Here is a 24,392-nt window from a genome sequence, read left to right on the forward strand (position 1 = left end):
CCTCAATTAAATTAACCTGCCATGTGTTTAAACAAGTGGTCCAATTCTTCTGAGTTTTTGCTGAAAGAAGTAAGACAGCATGAATTATTGAATTCAGGATTTCATGTGAATTAATGATCAAATGTAGTCATATCATCACAGAAGTTCAGGACTTTTCAAATTTAACCCCAGATTGAATTTGGTTATAATCTTTCTAGCGTACATCAACTTCTAAAATTCTAATAAATGCCCAGGAGATTAGAAAAAGACAGTGCAGAGGCAGCTCTGTGTTTAAGTGAAAGAGTCCAGTATAAAGGGAAGGAGAGTGAGAGTTGTTGAATCTTTCAGGGCTACTGAACCACAAAGAGACATTTTACATATATATTGTTCCTCATGCTTTACTGGATATCACTGAGGATTGTAATAACTGAGTGAGGAGAAACTTCCTGTTCTCCGCTCCCTCTCTTTATGCTCTCAGCTCTAATGGGGGGAAGAGACGTGTTAGTTTGCCTATTCACTCTTCCCTCCAGCTGTGTTACCTGGCTGCTGGCAGTTGGACATAAATCCTCCTCCTGATCCAGATACAAGGACGAAAAGTTAAAGAATTTTCTGTGATCTAAATCTTATGACTTGGTGGAGGCAGGTTTGAATCTGCTAGCTTATTGGCGGCTGATGATTGGCAGCCAGTGGAAAAAATAAGGATAAACTACTGTATGAATGCACTGTAAATGAAATAAAAACAATTTTATCAACTAAAGCAAACTGTATACTTTTGGAAGATACAGCCCTATCTCCCGATTATGTCAACCCCCCACAAAGATAACCCCACACCCTCACGTCCTCCTCCTACACCTCCTTATGATAAATGACTGTTCTCTCATCTGTTGGAACCTTTGCACTGAGTTATTGCACAGCTGATGCTCCTTTAAGGTCACTACACAGAATACTGTTTACCACACAACAAAAATACAAAATAAATACATGTGTCTGAGACCAATATTCTGATAATAACCAGTTAAATGCAATAGTCTGAATAAGACCCTTCCATGTAAACAGCATTTTCTGATTTACCTGAATGAGGTTGGACTCAGAATGAGCAATAATTGAATTAAGACATGTGGAGTATTCAGACCTTCATCACATTACATAGATTACATATATAGATACATTTATAAACTATTAGCATTATAACGTCTTGGGAGTTTTCACAGCCTTTAGCAGCATTGACATACAACATTTACCAAAATCTTCATGAACACAAACACAGAGAAATGAGGGGGAAACATTAGTAGTCGTACCTTGGTAGTACTGCTGGGGGTAACCACCTCCATAACCAGGAGCTACAGGAACCCCACCTGTAAAAATGAAAAGCAGAATAGACTCAGTAAACCCGTTAACAGATAAATGTCTTACAATAAATATTTATACTAAAATAAGGATAATAATTTCAGTTGGAGTAAACCTCATCACGTCCTGTATGTGCACTGTGAATAAATAACCTGGTGCCTTTATCAATTTGACCCCATTTTCATCCCAGTCTCTCTGATATAAAAACTGTGTGAGTAAATGAAAATGATTGAACCATCTGCAGCAGCGTATTACACAGACGGACGTCCGTGGCCAAAGGAAGGAGGATTAGGGCCGTGAGTTTATATGACGAGCTGGTACAGTATCTGTGGGACTGAGAGATGTGGCTGCTGCTGCGTGATTACACTCATCCCTCACTGATGCACAGAGGAAAAGGAGGGGCACAGGCAGGCCCCGAGGCAGAAGTGATATGTGTGTCATATGAGCAGAATATTGTTTGTTTCTTCTATCAAAAAAAAAGTAGAAAATATTTAACAAGCATGCAGTGGTCCTCACCTGCTGGCTGATATCCAGCACCACCACCAACTCCAAGATTCCCATAGCCTGTTGAAATGAGAATACAATAAGCAGATCATTAGAATGTGTCTATTCCTGTAAACTCGACTTCATGTAGGTTTTCTGTTTTTACAAAAACTGACATGTACTAGTGGCTCAGCTGAAGTCAGAGTCTGGCAGAGTTGTGTTATTTCAGTGCAGGACTCTCTGGGGGTTTGTGTTATCTTTACACAGTCACACTTTGATGTTGTACACAGAATTACTAACAGTAATCAGTCTCCACTGGGAAATGTTGTCTTGCTGTTTCCCCATTTACAAACTTCTGTTGGTGCAGCAACACTGCAGAGATCACTGACATTTTACAGGAGCTTATTGCATTTTATGACATTGTGGTGACATAACTACTGTGGCAGATTTTATACTGCCATCGTTAAACTTACTCCCTAATTCAAACATTTCCCTCACGAGGAATATTCATATGGCAAACAATGAAATAATTATAATTTCTTCAGTGAATTTATATGAGTTAATTGGGGGTGCTGCTTAAATCAACACTTTCCATTAGGAAATGCCTACTACATTACCTGGTTTGGGTGGTTTAACTCCGCCAGCAGCACCTCCCAGTCCAACTGCTGAGGGATACGTCAACCCACCTGCTGAAAGAGCCACAGCACTGGGTTAGTTAAGGTGATAGAGACCCTCAAACAGTGTGTCTGTACTGTACAGGATTGTAAACCAGTTGATTTTCTGCATCAAAGTGTCTGGCCTCTCATTCCTGACACTACGCCCAACACAGAAACTTATCAGCACGTCGGACAATTTCCTCCACAGGAAACAAGGCATCTCCTGACCAACTGCCACTCTGAGCAATGGGCAGAACGGTTTTGTTGTTGTTGGGGGGACATTGTGTATTAATGCTCTCAGCTTCCTCTCCTTTCATACATACCCTGTCCATAACCATGATGATATGGGATGTATCCCCCTGAATCACGATGACAGAGAAAAGTGGCATTATTGTCTGGTACGTTATCTCAGCTTCTACAGTTTGTGTTGGGGACGGTTGGTGGAAGAAACGGTAACAAGGCCTTATTGTGGAGGAAAAGTTGTGTTATATCTTGAAGCTGGACATTTTTTGAATTTGTTGTTTTGATTCTTCATGTTTTCTTGTTCACACCTACAGTATTCTTGTGTTCTTAAGGTTAATAAAAAGCTGTAATTTTACCGATGACATTAAATGTATGTGCCTTCTCACCTGGATAAGCTCCTGCTGCCAGTGGGATTCCAAATCCGCCTCCAGCTCCTCCCACAGCTACAAAAAGTAGAACACAACAATATATGATGTAAAAACAACCCTAAAACTGTTTGAACACTGATTGATCAATGTTGGATGGAGTCGTTGGTTTTAAAGTAGAAATGTGTCTGCACACACAGACACACACCTGGAGGTTTCAGAGGCTTCGCTCCGGCCAGTGTTCCTGTTCCAACTCCAGTTCCTGCTCCAGGAACAGGTCCAGTGCCGGTTCCTGCTCCATAAGGAACTAAGCACATAAAGGATCATAGCAATACTCACTGGAACGTAATGCATTATATTGATGTTAAATATAAAATCTGGGGAACTTGCCTCCATATGTTCCACCATAGGGATATCCACCTCCAGCACCTAAGGAGAAAAGTGTTGTAAGACTGAAGGTGTGAATTTGGGTTAAATAAAAGATTCTTCATTACAATTTTAAAAAACTATCCGTTTATGCTGGTTTTATACTCTTTAGCAAAAGGGTTATTGTTAGAGTAACTTCAAATACTTCTATACAAGTTACTGTGGGTGTGTGTTATTGATCTCAATAGGGTGAGACCATGGATGCTACTGTGTTCATTAAAACATTTCCTTTTCAGGATTTATCTTGATTTCTGATGGAATAAATTGGTCTAAATTAAATGCAATAAAAACATGTTGGACTTGGTCTCATGTCCATCACAGTTCAAACGTGCAGCGGAGCAGAGATGTTCCAAAACTGTAAACCCACTGATGCATAGAACTGATGACTGTTCAGTCTACTGAAGGGATACTTGGTGAAACAAAGGCCTGATGCAGCTTTTTCTTATATCTTAACTGATGCTGCTTTTATTGATTCCAGTCATTAACTGTCTAGACAGAATGTGCACAGTAAGACAAATGTACAGCCTGATAGGAATCTATGAGATTGAATAGGATCATGACAGTGTGCTGATAAATTACTACATCATAAGGATGTTTGGATTCTGAAGAAAGGTGTGTGTGTGTGTGTGTGTGTGTGTGTGTGTGTGTATTATGATGTTTCAGAAAAAGCTACCAAGGGAAGCAATTATCCTGTAATTCAGAAAGGAAGAGAGGAGGAAAGATAACGCAACAGCAGGACTGAAATAAACATGTACGTATTCATTCTTGTAACTTAAATATAATGTACGATTATATAAGTGATAAATAAATATAAACAAAGTACATGTACTGATGTGGGTAAATCTTAACATTGCATATAGAAGTTGAAGTAGTAATTCATTATTAATCAGATTATGTTCCATCTTACCATGTTTCTCTTTTTCCTCTCAACAGTCACACAAATATTAAGTATATTTTTTTAAAGTAATACTGTACATTAGGCACCTATAAATACAAATGATTTAATAGTTTTTGAGCCACTTAATTAGTAGTTAATGTTTTGTAAACCACAAGCAAGAGAAATGGAGAACCGAAAGTTGTAGAAATTTAACACACTATGATTGTTCATATATCGTCACATGTCGTCTTTGAAAGACAGGTATTAGTCATATTCACCTGGTAAAAACGGTTTGGGGGCTTTGACACCAGTGCCAACAGGAACACCTGAAACAGCAATGATTAGAGTTATCATTGTCAGACTGTAGCACAGATGAAGTTGTTGTTATTGTCTTTGTCGCCACCATGTGGCCAAAAGGATTCATCAAGAGTGACAATGACAAAACAGTCTCAGAGCAAAAAAACATCACACAGTTCGGAAATCAATAAAGTAAGTTACCATACCTCCGGGTTGTTGGACTCCAGTTCCAACTAAATGAGAAAAGAGAGTTTAAATGAATGGGTGAACAAATGAATAGGTAAACGTAGAAAGTGATCCTCTTTAAACTGTTGGAAAAAGAGCAGAGCTTCGCAAAAGAAAACACTTAAGAAAAAAAAAAGATTGAAAGAAAGCAAATACAGCAACAGTATTATTCACCCAAATACACAATAAAAGTGTATCATTACTCTTATGTGTGTTACACATTAGTGAATCTCCTATTTTCATAGTCTTATTACACTTTAAATATAAGCACGGTATATTTAAAGGCATAGAGCTGTACTGAACAGTACTGAGGGCAAATCAAATGACTTTGACCTTGGTGAACTTGTGAACCAACTGAAAACACAGGCAGATGTTAAATCAATTTATATCCAGCATGAAATATTAGTCAATCACACAGATGTGTACACAAAAGAAAGAGATCACTGCTCTCACCAGCAGGAGGTGCTCCAACACCTGTTCCACCTGTATCAAAAGAAACGCGCTTCAAATGTTCACACACATCTCATGTTTGAAGAAAAGCTGCACAAATGTATAGACTGTTGCAGGATCTTTGCTAATTTCAATATAATATATTATTTTTAACATATTTACCAATGCTTGTGCCAGCTGTGAAATAAAAAAATACAAATAAATTCAGCTATCATCTACAGAAAGTATATTTACAGTCATAGTGCAATATCTATGTGCAACTCACCATCAGGCTGGAGAATTCCACCAGAAACTGTAATAAACAAGAATAAAAGATCATTATAACAGATTGAGACATTAGACTAAATCAAATTAGGTAAATACAAATATATTTTGAGTAATGTGAACCCACCGCCTGTTTTCGCATTTTTCACACGTCCACAAAAAGAGTAGGCAGCGAAAAAAGAAAAACAACATTAGTCAAGCTTTGGAATGTAAAGTGTTTGTCTGTTTGGTTTGGCAAAATCAACAATAAAAAATACATATAATACTCTACAAAAAAATAGCTTTTCTAGGCTACAGTATATACTGTATATAGTAACTACTTGATTCAATACATTTTACATGCTGGAAATGGAAGGTATGGAAATAACAAACATGGACTGAAGAAAAGGCATATTCATTTAAATGTAATAAGACATATTCCAGTCAAAAAGATAAAAAAGAATGATGATAATAATACCGTGTCAAGACAGCAGACATAAAAACAGAGATCACAGTTCATTTACAACATGTATTTATATAAAAGGTATCTAAAACCTCATCAAATGACTTTCATGTCAGTGGGTTTATGACATTCAAATGCTGGAAACATCACAGAAATCCCTCAATATAAAATTTTATTGTTAAAAGAAACATTTAAACAACATCTAAGAGTGGAAAGACCTCTTTTAAAAGTCTCAGCGAAGTGGATTTACCAATATCCAAACAATACAGCTATGATGTGATGAGAAGTAAAGAACAGTGAGCTGTTAGTGAAAAGGAATGAAATCCACAAGACAAATCCTGCTGAGAGGAAGAGAACCTGTGATGTAATGATGAGGGAGATGCAGAGACCAGACACTAAATCAACTCGTCTTTCAGCACTTTGTGAAGAACTGTTTAAACATCGAGTCTAATGCTCAGCTGTCGTGCGTTAAAATTGTTTTATCTGGCACAGAGCAAAACAAACACATTCGCTTATTAGATCATGTGTAATGCTGAAAGATGTAGTGGAGTAGTGTCTGTCTTTACAGTGCCAAAAGGAAGCAGGAGAGAAAGGATTAAAATAGTAAATGGATGCTATAAAACAGTTTTTCCAAACAGTATTTGAGAAGATGAACAATTCTCATCAAATTCTATCCGACGCTGCAACTTCTGGCCATAAAGATTTTCAGCCTAATCCCCTGATATAGATTTAAATGTGTAGATTTAGACAAACTGGGAATTAATGATTTACAATGGTAGCTTTTAGAGGTGGTGGGGCTTCCTCTTTCATAGTTTGGTTTGGAACTATTCTTTAAGTATAATCACCTTCCCAAATACTGAGTAGACTGTTTCATACTAGGTCAGAGAAGTTTGTATCTATCAAATATCAAAAGTTTCATGCAAACAGCAAGTCTTACTGGGCGGTGGGACCTCTGGGGCTTTGCCAGTTGCATTAATAGCCATGAGCTCTGTCAAAAGACAACAGTTCCAGGTTCATCCACTGTACTATAAACAGCGGCCTATAAACAGCGGCAGAGTGAGAGAAACCAGAAGAGGCAGAAGCTGTAGGGCTGACCCTAATACTGCCACAGCTGGGAGGCTGTAAGCCAGAGCTGGTCAATAGCTGGCAGCGCTCGCCATACAGTCATGTGAGTTGTGTGGGCAGGAAATGGCTGGAGAAAATGTAGAGGGGATAAATGATGCCACAGTACTGCTGCGGTTGCCCAAATGTTGAGTACCATTGCCAAATATAAAAGGAAATGTAGCACTGTAGTGTACTTTAAAGGCTACTACATAACTATTGCAAAAACATAATACACCCAAACTGTACCTGGTCCAGCAGTTCCAGCGAGAAATACATCCTTTCCTGTAAAAGCAATAAAAAGATCATTCACAATACAAAAACTTATAAAAAGCTACATCCAAATAATGATGAACTTATTCTGAACTTGTATTCAATGTCTTACCTGGTTTTGAAGGAAGACCTGTCCCACCAGGTGACACAACAGCAGAACCATCTGGAACACCTCTGACAGCTGTATCTGGAGTAGCTCCTGGCACACTGAGTCCTACTCCAGTGATGCCTCCTGCAACAGGCATGCATGACGTCAGACACTGTTATGCTTTTAATTACAATTACAACTTGATTTTTTTAAAGTTTGTGTTTGATAAAATGCTTTGAAAAATAGCTCAATGCATCTGACGTCTCCCACTTTACACACTTCATCAGGCTCAGCACAAAGGCACAGCATTTGGCTGTCATTGTCAGGGCCACCCATGGTCTGCTGAACGTAAGGATCAGTTGGGCAGTTTGTGGCCCCAGGATACTGAAGAGGAACTTGCATTAGAAATATGGTACATTACCTCTGTAGTGGGAAAAGTATCTAGTAATGATAAGATCTAGATTAACAGCAGCTGGTGCTAGAGATTTGAACACCGTACCAGACTGTTGTAGTAAAGACAGAGCCTGTACATGAGGGCTAAGCTTTCAATTCACCAAATCTGCATTCTCTCAGGAGTTTTGGTTTACAGATCCAGACTGTTGCACAATCTATTTATTCACAAGTGTGTGAATCTGTAGCATGCAAGTGTGTTCATTTCACGTACCGTATTTAGCAGCTTTTGCAGCAGCAGAGTATTGGCCACCTGCTCCGGGTATTACTCCTCCTGCTCCTCCTGTCCCAACAAATCCTCCAGCTCCCAGCCCTGCTCCTAACCCTGCTCCTCCTGAAACCCCTGTTTAAAAATGGAGAGGGTTACACTAATTATTGAAATGTATGAATCATATCAGAATACATCTATCCATTAGAAAATATCACTTCAGCATGGATAAGTATTTTTGTTTTGTTATGTTTATTTCTGCTGCCATATTAGTCCTTATCCTGCACTGAGCTCTAGACCTACTGAGGGAACTTAAATTAAAAACTACACACACACAGTGTAGCAAATGCTGTTCAAAATGTTCAGATAAATCAGAAGACAGATTCAGATGATTGTTCAAATGTGTCGAAAATCATAAAAACAATCTCAAAAGCTGCTTAAAGAAAACTTCTTACCGTACTTCGGGGGTTTGACTCCAGCACCAGCTCCATAACCTTTCATGAAACAGCATTATTTATTAGATCATACTAACTCATCACAAAGCAAACAGCAGAAACACAAGCAGTGAAAAAAACCTTCTCGTCTGCACTGATACATCAATTCAACTGCTCACCACCATAACTGCCAAAACCAGGTAGTATCTGTCCTGCTCCTCCTGGAAGTCTGCCTCCTGCTTGTCCAGCTCCTCCCACTCCTGTTGAATAAAGAACTTTAAACCATTATAAATTAAAGATTACTAATTACATTACGTGTGACTGTAACATTCATTTTATTTACTATTCTAAATAGTATCTTGCTAACCTGATTATATTTTATGTTAATCAAGAAACTAAATGAAATAATAAATCACCGTCTCACCATATTTTGGAGGTTTGGCACCAGCTGCTAAAGCTGCAGCACAGCATGGTTATAAGGGGTGAGATTTAAAAGTTATACTAAAAGTTTTATTATTCATGTAGATGATTAAGTCTGTGGGATATGATTACATCCATATCCTGGTAAAAGTGGGACTCCAGGAACTCCTCCTGCACCTCCAGCACCACCTGCACCTTTCATGTAAACATGCACATTCACTTGTTGAAGTTGTTTTTTGTGCAATTTTTAATTCAGTTGTCTTTTGCAGTTTTAATTGTTGTTACCGTATTTAGCAGCTTTAGCAGCAGCAGCAGCAGCAGCAGCAGCAGCGGCAGGGTACCCTCCACCTCCACCCAGTCCTCCAGCTCCTAGTCCTGTTCCTCCCAGTCCTCCAGCTCCTAGTCCTGTTCCTCCCAGTCCTCCTGCTCCTCCCAGAGCCCCTTGTAATGCGGAGACAAATATTCTTATGTAAAGCTGGTGGTATGGTTTAATACAGTAATTTTTTTCTGTCACAATGATAAATACATCAAATCCAATGCCCTACGACATACAGTACATTTCTTCTGAGTTAAAATGCCCCAAAATGTGGTAAGTTTTGTGTATTACCATATTTAGCAGCTTTTGCAGCAGCTGAGTATCCTCCTGCACCCCCAAGTCCTCCAAGTCCTGTTTGTCCAAGTCCTCCAGGGCCTCCTTGTCCTGTTCCACCCAATCCTCCTGCGCCTCCCAGTCCTCCTGTGCCTCCCAGTGCCCCTTGTTAGGTGGAGACAAATTTATTCTAATCTAAAGCTGGTGGTAGTATGGTATAATAAAGTCTTTTAGTCACAATGATAACTTCTAATTCAAATTACTACAACGTACATTTGAGTTGGGCAAAAATAGGTAATTTTCATGTAATGTTACCATATTTAGCAGCTTTGGCAGCAGCAGCTGCTGCGGCAGGGTATCCTCCACCTCCTAGTCCTCCTGCTCCGCCCAGTCCTCCAGCGCCTCCCAGTGCCCCTGGTAATGTGGAGATAAATGTATTGTAATCTAAAGCTGGTGGTAGTATGGTATAATAAAGTATTTTTGTCACAATAACTTCAAATTCAAATTACTACAACGTACATATGAGTTGGGCAAAATAGGTAATTGTCATGTATTATTACCATATTTAGCAGCTTTGGCAGCAGCAGCTGCTGCGGCAGGGTATCCTCCGCCTCCTAGTCCTCCTGCTCCGCCCAGTCCTCCTGCTCCACCCAGTCCTCCTGCGCCTCCTAGGCCTCCTGCTCCTCCCAGTCCTCCTGCACCTCCTAGTGCCCCTTGTAATGTGGAGACACATTTATTCTAATCTAAAGCTGGTGGTAGTATGGTATAATACAGCAATTTGATCACAATGATTATAACTTCAAATTCAAATTACTACAACATACATTTGAGTTGGGCAAAAATAGGTAATTGTCATGTGTTATTACCATATTTAGCAGCTTTGGCAGCAGCAGCTGCTGCAGCAGGGTATCCTCCACCTCCCAGTCCTCCTGCTCCACCTAGTCCTCCTGCGCCTCCCAGTCCTCCTGCGCCTCCCAGTCCTCCTGCTCCTCCCAGTCCTCCTGCTCCTGCCAGTCCTCCTGCTCATGTTGAAAACATGATATGTATGGTAAAAATGGTAAACTGATCTGGTCTATCTTTCTCCATAAATACAGACTGAGAAAATGGTATTCCCACAGATGAATAATTGAAGACAATCTGAAACAAAAGATAAAATCTAATTTTATCTCTTTTGGTGATTTAGCAGATATGCATGGTGTAGGAAAATGCACTAAAATGTTTTTTTTTTCATTGTCCAGAACAAACAATTGTATCATCTGTAATTAAAAGGGTCAGTGAGATCCAGATCTCAAGAGCCAAGAGGAAATTATGTTTCAGATTTTACCCATACCATATTTAGCAGCTTTGGCGGCAGAAGAGTATCCCCCAGTTCCTAGTTGTCCTCCCGGTCCAAATTGTCCTCCTGTCCCAAATTGTCCTCCATTTCCGAATTGTCCGCCCGTTCCGAATTGTCCTCCAGTTCCTAATTGTCCTCCATTTCCGAATTGTCCTCCCGTTCCGAATTGTCCTCCAGTTCCGAATTGTCCTCCCGTTCCTAATTGTCCTCCCGTTCCTAATTGTCCCCCCGTTCCTAATTGTCCTCCTATCCCTATCAAGGAGAAACAAAACATAATTATAGCTAATACTTACTATGCATTTTGTACTTTAGAAGATGGGTATACATTTTAGAGTTCATAACCTGCAATGCATATGATAATTATGTATTTTACCATTACCATATTTAGCAGCTTTGGCTGCTGGTGAATATCCACCAACCACTGGTATTCTTGGAACTCCTCCTGGTACTCCAAGGGGTGCACCTCCCGGTACCCCTCCGGGTACTCCTCCAGGTACCCCTCCAGGCACTCCTCCAGGTACCCCTCCAGGTACCTCTCCAGGTACTCCTCCAGGTACTGCCCCTGGCACCACTCCTGTCCAGGGAGCACCAGTAGAAGAAACAAGTCAAGTGTGTCAGTATGAATAGATAAATTGTAAAGAACATAAGTTATATGTATATATAAAACTCCATCATGTTCTCACCATATTTAGCAGCCTTTGCCCCAGCTCCATATCCTGTGGTAAAACATGAAAAGACAGAGAATCATATGATCACATTTTTACAATACCAATTCAAAGGACATTTTACTCAATGTAAAAGTTAAGTGTTACTTTACAAATAATGTCTTTGATTCAGAGGGACATATTTGGATGACGGTATTCCTTATTAAAATATGAGAGCTGATGTCTTGGACTAACAAGCAAATCTTCCTCTTTATTTCCCACAGCAGTTTAGGATTGCTATTGATGTACATTTTTTATTTTTGCAAGTTATTATACCTCCTGGCACCAGCCCTGGATAGAGTCCACCAGTACCGCCCACACCTCCAGGGCCAACACCTCCAGTGCCAATACCTCCAACACCACCAGTGCCAACACCTCCAACACCACCCAAACCTGAAGCAGAGAGCACAGATGTCGGTCAGATAGATTCAGCACTGGTGTTACACAACCTGTATCATGTTAGTAGGAAAACAAAAACAAGTGGTGTCTTGGTGATGGATGTGATAATTTACCATATTTGGCAGCTTTGGCCTGAGCAGGTGAGATGCCGCCTTGTCCCACTCCTGCAGAATATTAAAAAATGCATGTTGAGTCTTTTCTGCCTCTCTACTAACAAGCAAATCTGCCCTTTTTTTTCTTTCCCACAACAGTACTTACATACCAGTCTTCTAGTACAAGTTTTCTGGTAAGTAAGGAAATTTAGGATCGCTATAGATGCTAAATATCCTAATTTTAGGATTGCTATAGATTTTTTTATTTTTGCAAGTTGTTATACCTCCTGGCCCCAGCCCTGGATATAGTCCACCAAAACCGCCAACACCTCCAGTGCCAAGACCTCCAGCACCACCTACACCACCAACGCCACCAAAACCTGAAGCAGAGAGCACAGATGTTAGTGAGATAGATTCAACACTGGTCTTACACAACCTGCATCATGTTAACCGGAAAACAAATCTTGTTGATGAATGTGATAATTTACCAGCTTTGGCCTGAGCAGGTGAAATACCCCCTGGTCCCACTCCTACAGAATATCAAAAAATGCAATTTCTACCACTCTACCTCATATCAGTTAACAGGAGATTTTTACAAACACACACCGGTTCCAATCGGATATCCAGGTTTTGAACCAGCTTGTCCTCCTGGCAGTCCAGCTCCACCGGTACCAAAGCCTCCATAACCTGAAACATGGTTAAGTGACACATTAGTAACCTCTGGATTTTAACATAATGCCACAGTTGTAACAAATCTTTGTAAAGACTTATTGAAGTATTTGTACCAAAGGGAAGTTTTCCTCCTCCAGGTTTTGCTCCATAGCCAACTGAGGAGAAAAAATATGAAACAAAGATCAATAACGTGACATCTATTGTACCATTATCTGCGACATGGTACGATAACTTGACCTTATTGCTATAAAATGCATGAAAACGTTTCACAACGACATCTAACCATTAAAGACATAAATCCCAGTAAACATTAGGATCAGAGCAAGTAGTTACAAACATGAAACACTGTATGAACTCTGTGATCCATAAAGCCTCATGTTACAGATCAAGCCATTCACTTAGCACCCAGCAAAGTCTATTAATGGGCTTCCTGTGTGCAGTGGTGCTGAACCTGTGCCGTTCGTTTTGTCTCTATTAAATAATAAGTTTACATCGTAATTCTCAGATACAAACATACAGTTTATCAGATAGAGTTATATTATTATTTTATGTGCACTGAGAGCCCCTGGTTTGAGTATAACTGGAGCCTGTAGTCAGATGTCTGATCACTGATCGATCCAATACTTGTGATTACATTAGGAAAATGATTTTAAGATTTTATGATTTTTAAAAGAAAGCAGTGTAAGGAGAAAATTATAATTCACTTAGAGGTCTTCATTGTATACAGGGTAATACAAGGCAGCTTCCCTCCAAAGGGCCTTTCAATAGACCTATTTAAATAAACTCAACCTCTAATCCTTTAAAGCAACACTATGTAAACTCTACTGAGCAACAGCGCCCTCTGTAGCCACACGTGATGATTAATTCTGTTAGGCTCTGTGTCCAAGTGATTATATGGTTTTCATGTTGAGAAAAAACAAAGTCTATTAATGTGTTGAGTAGACAGCAACTAAGTCAGTTACACACACACTCACAAGAGATTGTACCCACTCACCAAAGTTACACAGCAAGAACAGACATTCAGGCTGAGGACTGAGAAGCAAAGCACAATTTTTCCATTTAGTGTGGCATCAAACTAATTTTGAAGCTTCTATTTTAAGCTAAAAAATCTGTGTAGTGGTGCTTTAATGGTGTTTTGTGAAACCCTGATTGATATTGGTGAATTGGCAAGCTTACTCTGTAACAGCAATGTTTAGTAGCAGTATAGCAGTGGGAATTTCTACAAAGCAGAGGGTATTCTGTTTCTGGAGGCAATCAAAAGTAAAATAAACTTTCTGCGACACCAGGAGACAGACATCCCTCTTTAGAATCAATAGGTGATAAACCCACCATACAAAACCTTAGGGCGGTGCCCATTGGTTTTCATGCCATACGGTGATTAAGCCTGTCTGTGAGCTGAAGAGGAAAAAAACTGCTAAATCAAATTTCAAATAGTGTGAACATATCAGCTCATATGAGCACAGGGATGTAACATCTGAGTTACACAGATTCAGCTCGTACCTTGCACTTTGGGTGATTTGAGCGGGTATCCGTGGAACACCCCTGTTTGCATCTGACCACCATACCCACGGCTTCCTGTGTCAGGACATTTAAATTTTGATCAGCTGACACCAGTTATGCATCCAAAAAAACGAATAGAAATCCTGAATAACATTACCTGGTCCTTGAGCTCCTCCTTGTCCTCCACCTGCAACTGCACAAGAAAATGTTTGGAAGAGGACAATGAATTTAGGGGGTATTCAGCTGCAATATGCAACTTCACCACTAGATTTCACTAAATGTGCACACTGAACCTTTAAGTTATATGTAATATTGTCAATTTAGATGCTGTATATATTATCTATTCGATGGTTTCTCAATTGTTGAACTGCTGTGTTCCCCCATGCACAACATGTATGTGTACATTTGAAAAAAAACCTTCTTACTTGATTTTTGATTCAGGTCAGTTCCCATTGGCACACCAGGCAGAACTCCACGTCCACCAAACCCTGAAGGAGACACAAGAAACAGCCACGTTAAATCTCTGTACAGCACTAAAAGTACTGACCACTCACACAACGAAACACTTGCCAAATGCTGCCTGAAATGAATCAAAAAAAGAGATAAACCTTTTCCTGGCACCAGTCCTCCTTGGTAAAGTCCAGGCACACCCACACCTGTCACAGCCAATGAGAGAAGACAGTTTCTGCATCTACAGTCAAATACATGAGAAGGATCTGGCATGCACGATCGGTTTGAAGCGATTATGACAACAGCAACAAAACACCACCACCACATAGTGAAGCCAGATAGGATGCAGCCAATCCAGACAGTTGCTGCTGGCATCTGTAAAACCCGGCTACTAGTTGACTTTTTCATTGTGTGTGAACTTTCTTGTTTGATTCAACTACTGTATTTATGACCCAGCTGAGGTGTTGCTGTGCTTGGCTTCCCCTCTACAAATAAAAATAGTTATTTATTTACTTCTATTGCATCCAGTTTTATTTCAGGTGGAAAATAGCAGTAGTTACATTTAAATGTAATGGGCTTATTTCCTATGATATACACATATACATATATACATATACATATATATATATACATACATATATATATATATATATATATATATATATATATATATATATTTTGTATATTTAAATGTTTTAATTTGTTCCTCTTGTTCCACTTCTCCTTGCTCTCTAAGTATGATGGATTAAGTCTGAAATATTGAAGGTGCAGTAAAGTTTAAACAAAGACAATTTTAACAAAAGGCTAAAACATTAAAACATCCACAAATTAAGATCTAGATTTTGTAAAACATTAAATTTGATTAAATTTGATTCTGTAACAGATTCTGTATGTGAATGTTAAGAGTCTGTGGACGAGGGACAAGATTTTGGGGCCTGAAGCCTTCTGGTTTCGGTTTCTATTTTCTGCGTGGAGAGCAAAAAAAATGGACCATATCGCCATAGATACATTGGCTATCAGTTTATAAATGTACCTGTATTCATAGGCAGATAGCTATTAATAGAGATAAGCCAAAGTGATGTCTGGACCTAAAACACCTACAACTAGTCGGACTGCAAACAGTGTCTTGGCCTGGATATTGGCTGTCTTCACAGGAAGCCACAGAATACTGGCCGTTAATTCCAGTGGCCAATTTGTCATTACATGGGATCCAAGATTGGTATATCTTTAAATCACAACACATTATCTCAAGGCACTTTACTGAGTAAGGTTTTTACAGTTTTCCAGCCCTGAACACCTTCCACATTCAATAGAAAATGAATTTGATGAGGCTCTGCTGCCCTGTGAATTAAATCCTGTCTGCCTCCAGTTTTATGTGTTTATTGTTGAGTCTACAAGACCTGGCACTTTGGAAGCTTTCTTTCCTGCCGCGCCACCGGCTCCCCCTCCTGGAAGGCCTGTCTGAGGAATAACAGGTACTGGAAAAAAAAACATAAATGAAATAAAATGTTAGTTGGCTCATTGAGGGAGTTTGACAAATATACAGTGTGAAAAATATACAGACATCTTTCTTCTCCAGATACTGAGTCCAAAAAACTGTAACTGTGATTTCTGCCTCCTTCGGCCTTGACGACAGCTCTCTTTAAAATTGCAACTTTATTATATTAGGTAAAGAACTGGCTCTTCCACAGTACCTGAAGAGCCAATTAAGGCTTTAAATGTTGAACTTAGGAAGCACAAATCACAGTATGAATGTAAACACAAGCTGTAGCAAACTTCTTATTATTAACAAGCAGTACAAATACAAATTAAAATGAGCAGAATGATGTGTGTGGGTGTGTGTGCTACTTGCCTCCAGCAGGCAATGCAGCTCCACCTCCTGTGCCTCCAGGAACTCCTCCTGCCCCGAGCACTGTTCCTCCAGTCCCTGTTCAAACATAAATACATAATTTCACATTTGATCTTATACTCATTTATAATGATAAAGACAGACAATAGTAATAATAGGATAAATACAGTTAGAATAAAATAAAAATATATATTGCATAAAATAATATACTCTGATAGAACAAGTCAAAAATGCTAGTATATCAAGTTATAAAGTATGTTTAAAACTAAAGTTGACCAAAGTGCTGATGAACAGGCTTAAAATACAAAAAAAAAGATAAACAGAAACTACAAAAGCAATAAAATATTCTAAATCATTTCGGAAAGAAAATTGAGTATTCTTTAGCAGTATATCCCATGACCACTAGAGAGCCCTGTGATACTAAGAAGCAGTAATGAACAGGTGTACGTTTTGTAACTGACTTCACCTCCTCAGCAAGGAGCCAGATCCTCACACTGACCATCGGTATTGAAAGCAGCTAATCTGGCCCCACTAGTCTGTCATCGCGGCGTGATCAAAAACAACTTGGCTGATGTTTAATCAAATCAGGAGAGGCAGCCAGCAAGCATGGCATTTGCCTTGCCTCATCAAATGCCTCATTTCTTTGGCTATCCCCTCGCGGAGGAAATGAGCCATCAGCTTCACTTGTAAGGGAGTTTGGCAGCAGAATAAAACATCCATTTATTAAGTTTTTTTTATTTCATTTTTAAATCTTAGATTCCCCATAGTTTGCCGGACAGACATTGCGCACTGCCTGTAAGTATGTGGCCTGGGAGATTTGGTGAGGAAAAGTTTGGCGTAAGAATGGTTTGTTTTATCTGTGCTCTTTCTGAGGAAAGGCTTGTTTTTTTTTGAGTGTCATGAAAATACAGACTGATTCTACGGAACGGAGGTTTCGTCATTGCCAACTAATATTTAAGAGTAGGCTCTTTGCCATAGAGCAGTCCCAGCCATGATTGGACCCTCCTGAGTCCATGCTTAATCAGCCTAAATTAAAGCAAATCATGAGCAAACAGACACACGCACACACACAACCACACACAAACAAACACAGCGCAGGCCTTCATGTCATGGGCTCTAATGAAATTCAAATTGTCTGATGTTTGCAGGTTCATGTTAAAAATGTACATGTGTTTGCCAAAACACAGGTTTTTTTGCATACAGGTCTGTTAAAGTGCTGAAAAGATTTGAATCAGTATTCAGGACAATGCAAGCCTGTGGGCCAAGAATCAGCTTACCTCCCTGTGGTAGCAGATGGCCCCCTGCACCTGTGGTTGGAACAACAAGACCTTATACAGTAGTATTCATTAATATAAGAGATTCAGGAAATAAACATCAAGGACCCTTAGCAGAAAGGTTTTATTTCTTACCTCTGTCAAGGAGGTTATGTTTTCACCCCTGTCCATTTGTTTTTTGGTTGGTTGAGTCATTTTAAACCCAGAAAGTATCAGCCATCAAAATAAACAACTCACAACAAGCAAGTGGAACATAATAAGTTTCCTGTGCCAACAATCAATATTCCATCATCATGTCTGATGACCCCCAGTTTCCATCACAGTCTGAGCCTTCAGCACTGCACTTTGTTTAGAAATAAAGATTAAAGTGATCTCCTCACTTTGTGGTCTTTCTGTCCAATAGAAGCATCAATAAACAAATGGTGATTCAAACCTAGTCTTAGCAAAATAATAGGAGACAAAACCACATCAAATGATTTCTGAAGTCTTCTAGTGTAATTTAAATATTCATGATATTCATAATACTGGACATAATACAAACGGCAAAAATCAGAGAAAGTGACATATTTCTGTTTTTTATAGAGGAAATGTGCTAAAAGCAGCAAAGTCTCACCAGAGGTTCAAGTAACCAGGAGACCTGGCTTGATAGAGTACCTCATCTTAAAAGTTATTACAAATATGTGGTCGAAATTCGATTCTCCTTCATACGTTCAGATCAATAGTGTGTGAACTGTGAGAAACAGAGCAAGTGCATTAAGGCTCTTGAAAAAGAGGTGACGCACTGTAAATGTCTAAATTAGAGCAATAAGGGTATTTTTTATATTTGATAACCTTTCAAACTATTTAAATTTCATCTGTTCATATTCATTTATTTATTTATTATCTGTGGTGTAGTTAAGTTTCTCTACTCCTGAATTTGGTTCCTGATATATCAAAATTTGAAATTGCTTTAAACTGAACGAAACTCTGAGAATATGAGAACATTTTAAACGAAATGAAACAGCTGTACCTCTTTTAGCAGCTTTGTGTCCAGCTCCTGGAAAAAAGCCCCCAGTGCCTCCACCGTATCCACCATAACCACCTTAAGAAAACAAAGAGGCAAAGGCCAGTGAAACTTTTTGTGTGGTGTAAACTTTTAAAAGACATTTTGACCCCTTTGTTAAAAAAGGTATTTTATTAACACACTGAGTACAATGCTCAACCTAACATCAAACTAAATGTTAAAAATCTCAGTTTCAGTACTTACCTCCTCCAAGGCCACCACCTCCAAAACCACCACCTCCTAAATTGCCATAACCTGGATGGGAAAGAAAATGATAGATGAGCAGTCAACTGGAGTGAAAGAAATACAGCACAGATGGGGCAACAAGGGTCAAAGAAAAGACAAACAACTTTCTTCACTGTGAAGAAAAAATACTCAGCTGTACTGACCCTTCAATAAAAACAACCCATCACTCAGGCTTTCATCACAACATTTTTCAGGACCTGCAAGTACTACAAACTGTAGATTTAAAAAAAAAAAAGGAAAAACATGAAATATGACCCAATCAATGTGTGCTTAATCAAATGTGATTTAAAACACTCACATTTATGTTTCTAGAGCCAAAGACTGCATGTTGGGAGCAGTGGAAAGAGCTGACCCCCACTGAGTAAGCAACATGATACATGGCTGTGTTCTCGTTGTGCTATATTCCAAACACTGGAGGTAGCAGTCTGTTCTTTGCGAGACAAGAAATCCCCAAACTAATCCATGGGCGGCAAAGCTTTATGGCTTGACTTGACGGATTAATCAAATTTATCCCAGCTTGTGTCTCTGTTTGCTGATACCAAAAAAACGAACGAAAAAGATAGAGAAATGGAAAAAGAGTAAACATGGAATACAATGCTCACCAACTGCAAGAAAAGGGGAAGATCCTTAAAATTAGGAGCCTAACATGGGAAAATGGGGCCCTATGTGCATAGTCATGAAATAAACATCTATCATTCCAGAAATATGTTAGTGTGTAGAACGCATGTGGAGTGAGAACCGTTCCTCTTTTCAGCTTTACACTTGGCGTGTGTATGGTTAAGGGCCCAGGGGAAGTGCTGTGTCAAATTTCGTGTGATTTGGACACGCGATATGTTCAATATTAATCCTCTTTTAATAAACAGCAGTGACTGGGACTCAATGTAAGATGGCGACAACAACAGCTCCAGGGTTTTGCATACTAAGTCGAGCTTCTCTGAACTTTGAATAAATAGGGGAACAACTCTTGGTGCAGCAGTGGCTTCAGGGTCCAGCAGCTGGTCTTTACTTGCTGGCAGAAAGAAAGTGGACTCAAGTGGATGTCCTGGAATGATGTCAATTCAATTGAATTTAATACATCAGGCAATACATTAAAAATACAATAATTCAAGTTAAATTCTTTACAATAAAGTACATGGAAAAAAATTAAATAAGTAAAGGTGGAATACTATTTAACTCTAGATTCACTAAGTTTAACATAACGTGTCTCCAGAATACTGCTGAAGTCATGCATGTATATTTTCTAAGGATAACTTATGGCACTTAATGTGTCACATGTTTCTCAGAGCTGTGTTCCTAAGCTATGAGTTGAACAAGTTCACCAATCAGAGACAAACATGCTGGAGTAATGACTGTTTTTGAAACCAGGAGAAATTCAAAATGCAGCCAACAAGCTATTCCACCAAGGAACTTGTTTTCATCAATACTTGTAAGCCAAAAAATCTGGGGGTGAGAACATCTACGCATGGGAAACAAGCAGAACAAGAGAGAGGGAGAGAGAGACACATGAGGCTGGAGGGTGAGAGCTTGGAGTCACTCCAGTTATCTGCAGAGTTGCAGGTAATAATACTAATGAGGAGGAGGAGGAATGTGCTGGGACAGACAGAGAGAAAGATGGAAGTGTGGAGTTTCATGACCCAGTCAAAACAAATGTGGGCACTGGCCTTGCCAAGGGCTTGGCAAACACAGAGTGAAATGCGAGCCCAGACGTTAAGCTAAGCATCCTTGCGATAATCCATCTGCTTCAACGTTTTTTAGCTTGATTCACCTCGATTGCTCAACCATCCCTGGACACACCTTGAAGTAATAACAACAGCAATCATTTCTTGTATAAATCAGAGTGATCTAGGGCTTTCTCTTTTCCAGCGTCTCCTGAGCTGACACAAGGAATCCGAATCATTTGTCTCATTTTTATCAGTGAGCCTAACATACCATAAAATGTTAAGGAATTGACAGGAACTGACAAAAAACAGAGGAGTTACAAGATAAATGGCACATTGCTGATGCCTGAAACCTTTAGAATGACTAAGTATGGCTTGAAGTGTTCTCGTAAGACTGTACTGTCTGGTCTCGCCTCCAGATCACAGAATGTCTCATTTGCCAGAGACGTCTATGCGATTGTCGGAGTGACTGTTGGAAACAGCACAGTGTGCGCAACAGAGAGATTATGCACGTCAATGGAAGAGAAACACTGAGAATGAGTAAGGACAAGCAGAACCATGGATACTCTAAGCTTGTTCATCCATCATCTGGCCCACCTGCAATCACACGTGCATGACCCAAGCTGGCTCTGGCAAGTCGTACTCAGGGTCGATCAGCACCTGCCACGTGGAGCTCCGATTTAAGGTCAGGAGACAAGATACAGACATGCAGAAGTCAGCCTGAGAGGGTATTTGCGTGAGTGACCATGAGCGCAGGCCTTGGGCAGACGAAAGGTTTAGATAGGGGAGAAATCACCCAATACTGGGAAAATAAAACACATTTAAGTGAAAAGATAAAACTCTTGTGGAGGTTGTGTAATTTCAGGGCCAAAGTGAGAGGACATGCTTACAACACCCGGACCTTTGCTGGTTTGGGGTCCATCCACTAATTGTATTTGTGAGAGATAAAGTTTTAGTACAAAAGCTCTCAGTTTAGCCATATTTGCGCAAACTGCTCTGCTCAAACAAGAATGCTTTTGTTGGACTACCATCATTCCAGCACGTCAGCTCACACAAACAACCTGTCTAAGCTCACACATTACTGGAAGTCTACACTGATGTTTGTTGTCATAAACCACACACATAGAAAGTCTGCACCGCGACCCTGGTATCATATCATCGCATTTCTTTGGTGCGGCTCCCAGTATTTCGTTGATTTCTAACAAGCTGAATGGTTTCTGTACGATAATTTAGTGGCTAATTTTTCACTTCGATGCTCAAGGCCTTATGGGAAACCCAAGAGATCACTTGAAAGCCCAGCTGACTTTGGACAAAGGAACCTTACAGAAGGTCAACAGTCTGAATATAACAGTATTGGGACAGAAACACAATACTACACAGGAGGGAGGACTGGCGGCTGAGGAAATTGGAAGGCAAGTGATGCAGTACTGCAATGCATCATAGTTTCCTCCAGTTAGATTTCTAAAAGAGGTGCGACAGACAGATGGTTCACTTGCCAGTTTCCATTCAGGAAAGACCACTGGCTTCCACAGCTGTACAGGGACAAGTGCATCAGCAGGTTGTTGAGGTGAAATTTGGGATTGTGTGGCAGTGAATAACTGAGCGTTGCTCAAAATTCACTTGTGGTGGCGGGTTTCAGAATTATCTCAATCGAGGGTGCACATGTGTCTAGACCTTCTCGGACAAATAGGAGGCTTGTTTTTAGAGGTGATGAGGGACAGGCTGCCATATTGAGATGTGCAGGTATATTCACTGCCTCCTGCTCAGGTATCAACCCACTGTGATGTCATCCATTGGTCTGTAATCTGCCATTTAGAAGCCCCTGGATTGTTAGTTTAGCCACTGCCTTTTTTTTAAAACCAGAAGTAGGGCGAGCCTGGCAAACATCTCGAGGACATTGCACGCCTACCAATACATGTGTCCACTAGTGGTTACACTGTATCCCAGCCCAAAAGCCTACAGGGCTTTATCCTCTGTTTAACTCTAAATCAGAACCTAACTGACAAAAGGGAGAATCATAGGGTCATTTTCTCAAACTTCAATGGACAGACGTCTTTTTGCAGTTGCCCTCTGCTGGTAATTTGAGAGAATACAGGTTTCAGGCACTTTCGTACTGGCTTCACTTTCCAGACCCTAAATCCTGCTTTAAAACTTACTTATGCTTATATAAAATGGCAAATGGGAAGCATGGCCAGTTCTGCCAGCCACAGGTCATCTTTTTAAACTCTAGTCCAGTACAAGTAATGGATATGGTCCAATTTGAAGAAAGATATCTGGTTTCAATCTCAACATTGAAACATCTTGCTCATTCTCCATTGGGGTTAGGTAAGGTCATTCTCTGTTTCAGAACCAGACAAATACAAGATACATCAATCAAAACATTATCTACAGCCTGCAGTCTCTCTCTCTTGCTTTTTTTCTCTAAAATATTTCATCTCTTTTCTCTTTCTTCTTTTTTTTAACTGTATCAGTGTTGCGTTGACCAGACATGAGGTGGTAATGGTCATAACCAGAGGAAGCCAAACGTGAGAAGTTAAGATGGATTTGCTTGCTTCTTTCCATCACCTCCCTTTTCCTCCCCCACTCACCCTTCTCTCTCTACTTTGTGAACCAGCTGGGCCTGGTGAAGGCTTTAATTTAAGAGAGCAAAGAATTCCATGGCGGAGATCCACTTTAACTGATGGCAGACGCTTAGAGAGCAGACGTTGGAGCTGGAGGTCTGGAATGTTCAGCATTTTTTGGTCAATTATTTGCCATTGTGTTCTTTGTTTTCCCTCGTATTTAATCAGGGACGTGGTTTAGGAACAAATGCTTGTTTACTGAAAAGCAAGGACGGAAGATTCAAAAGGTTAAAAGTGTTGTCAGGAAACCGCTGTCAATGTGAAGCTGCTCCTCCGTGATGGGAGGGTTCCGCTAAACACTGGAATTACTATGAAACTAACAATAACTGCGAACATAAAAAAAGTAAAGACTAATTGTGAGAAGCAGAGAGGCATGATATGGCAATAAAATGCTGAAAATATGTTTAATGTGATGGAAAGTCTTGATGATAATTTCATCCCCAATTGTTCTGTGCAGGTCCCCATAGACTCAGCATTTTTCTGTGATTGACAGGGAGATTTTGCTCTCTGGCTGTGGTCTCATATAAATTTTCACTTTGAAAGCTAAGCCTATCATTATGTCCTTCACTGTCATGACACCAGATTTTTATCAGTATCAAATTATCACAGTGTTCCTCTTCCAAGTTAGTGAATAGATTGCATTCTTACGAGGTGACGCAGAACAAGCTGGATGAAAGCAGAATTATGTGAGGTGCTTTAGTGATTACATTTTGCGTGAGACCAATGGATATACCGAAGCTCTCCTTGATTCCTCCCTCTCCACTGACCTCCCTGCTCCTTGTCACTTCCAGGTCCTCCGTGCTCCCAGTCACGGGCACCAGACTGCGAGAAGCAGGACTAGTCACATGTTGGACTGATTAAGTATTCACAGTCACACCACCACACACAAAACCCTCCCTTGCTGGCTGATGTGAGCCAGCCGACACTGGCGG

At 39.9% G+C, this 24,392-nt stretch overlaps 1 protein-coding gene across 7 annotated transcripts in view; it reads right to left on the reverse strand.

Annotated features, from left to right (window-relative positions):
• Window positions 1-5,804: 5,804 nt before the first annotated feature.
• The window catches only part of elna (elastin a), a 38,574-nt gene continuing 19,986 nt past the window's right edge, over window positions 5,805-24,392 (reverse strand). For 2 of the 7 annotated variants that reach the window (XM_069534399.1, XM_069534393.1), the window contains 29 exons: window positions 19,140-19,190; window positions 18,903-18,974; window positions 17,897-17,926; window positions 16,623-16,697; window positions 16,171-16,248; window positions 14,929-14,976; window positions 14,746-14,808; window positions 14,478-14,513; window positions 14,321-14,395; window positions 12,934-12,975; window positions 12,755-12,835; window positions 12,637-12,678; window positions 12,433-12,528; window positions 12,170-12,220; window positions 11,934-12,050; window positions 11,637-11,669; window positions 11,333-11,527; window positions 10,948-11,205; window positions 10,484-10,639; window positions 10,178-10,330; window positions 9,933-10,031; window positions 9,636-9,782; window positions 9,314-9,469; window positions 8,788-8,868; window positions 8,630-8,668; window positions 8,181-8,309; window positions 7,541-7,660; window positions 7,405-7,440; window positions 5,807-7,042 (listed from right to left, as the gene is read on the reverse strand). In XM_069534399.1, the coding sequence (XP_069390500.1) occupies window positions 6,954-7,042; window positions 7,405-7,440; window positions 7,541-7,660; window positions 8,181-8,309; window positions 8,630-8,668; window positions 8,788-8,868; window positions 9,314-9,469; window positions 9,636-9,782; window positions 9,933-10,031; window positions 10,178-10,330; window positions 10,484-10,639; window positions 10,948-11,205; window positions 11,333-11,527; window positions 11,637-11,669; window positions 11,934-12,050; window positions 12,170-12,220; window positions 12,433-12,528; window positions 12,637-12,678; window positions 12,755-12,835; window positions 12,934-12,975; window positions 14,321-14,395; window positions 14,478-14,513; window positions 14,746-14,808; window positions 14,929-14,976; window positions 16,171-16,248; window positions 16,623-16,697; window positions 17,897-17,926; window positions 18,903-18,974; window positions 19,140-19,190 (2,648 nt within the window). In that variant the 3' untranslated portion in view covers window positions 5,807-6,953. Of the gene's footprint in view, window positions 7,043-7,404; window positions 7,441-7,540; window positions 7,661-8,180; window positions 8,310-8,629; window positions 8,669-8,787; window positions 8,869-9,313; window positions 9,470-9,635; window positions 9,783-9,932; window positions 10,032-10,177; window positions 10,331-10,483; window positions 10,640-10,947; window positions 11,206-11,332; window positions 11,528-11,636; window positions 11,670-11,933; window positions 12,051-12,169; window positions 12,221-12,432; window positions 12,529-12,636; window positions 12,679-12,754; window positions 12,836-12,933; window positions 12,976-14,320; window positions 14,396-14,477; window positions 14,514-14,745; window positions 14,809-14,928; window positions 14,977-16,170; window positions 16,249-16,622; window positions 16,698-17,896; window positions 17,927-18,902; window positions 18,975-19,139; window positions 19,191-24,392 lie in introns of all 7 variants that reach the window. The other 5 variants (XM_069534397.1, XM_069534395.1, XM_069534396.1 and 2 more) reach the window with 5 other exon arrangements.

This window comes from Paralichthys olivaceus, chromosome 11, assembly GCF_024713975.1.
Source record: "Paralichthys olivaceus isolate ysfri-2021 chromosome 11, ASM2471397v2, whole genome shotgun sequence".
Classification (NCBI taxonomy): Eukaryota; Metazoa; Chordata; class Actinopteri; order Pleuronectiformes; family Paralichthyidae; genus Paralichthys; species Paralichthys olivaceus.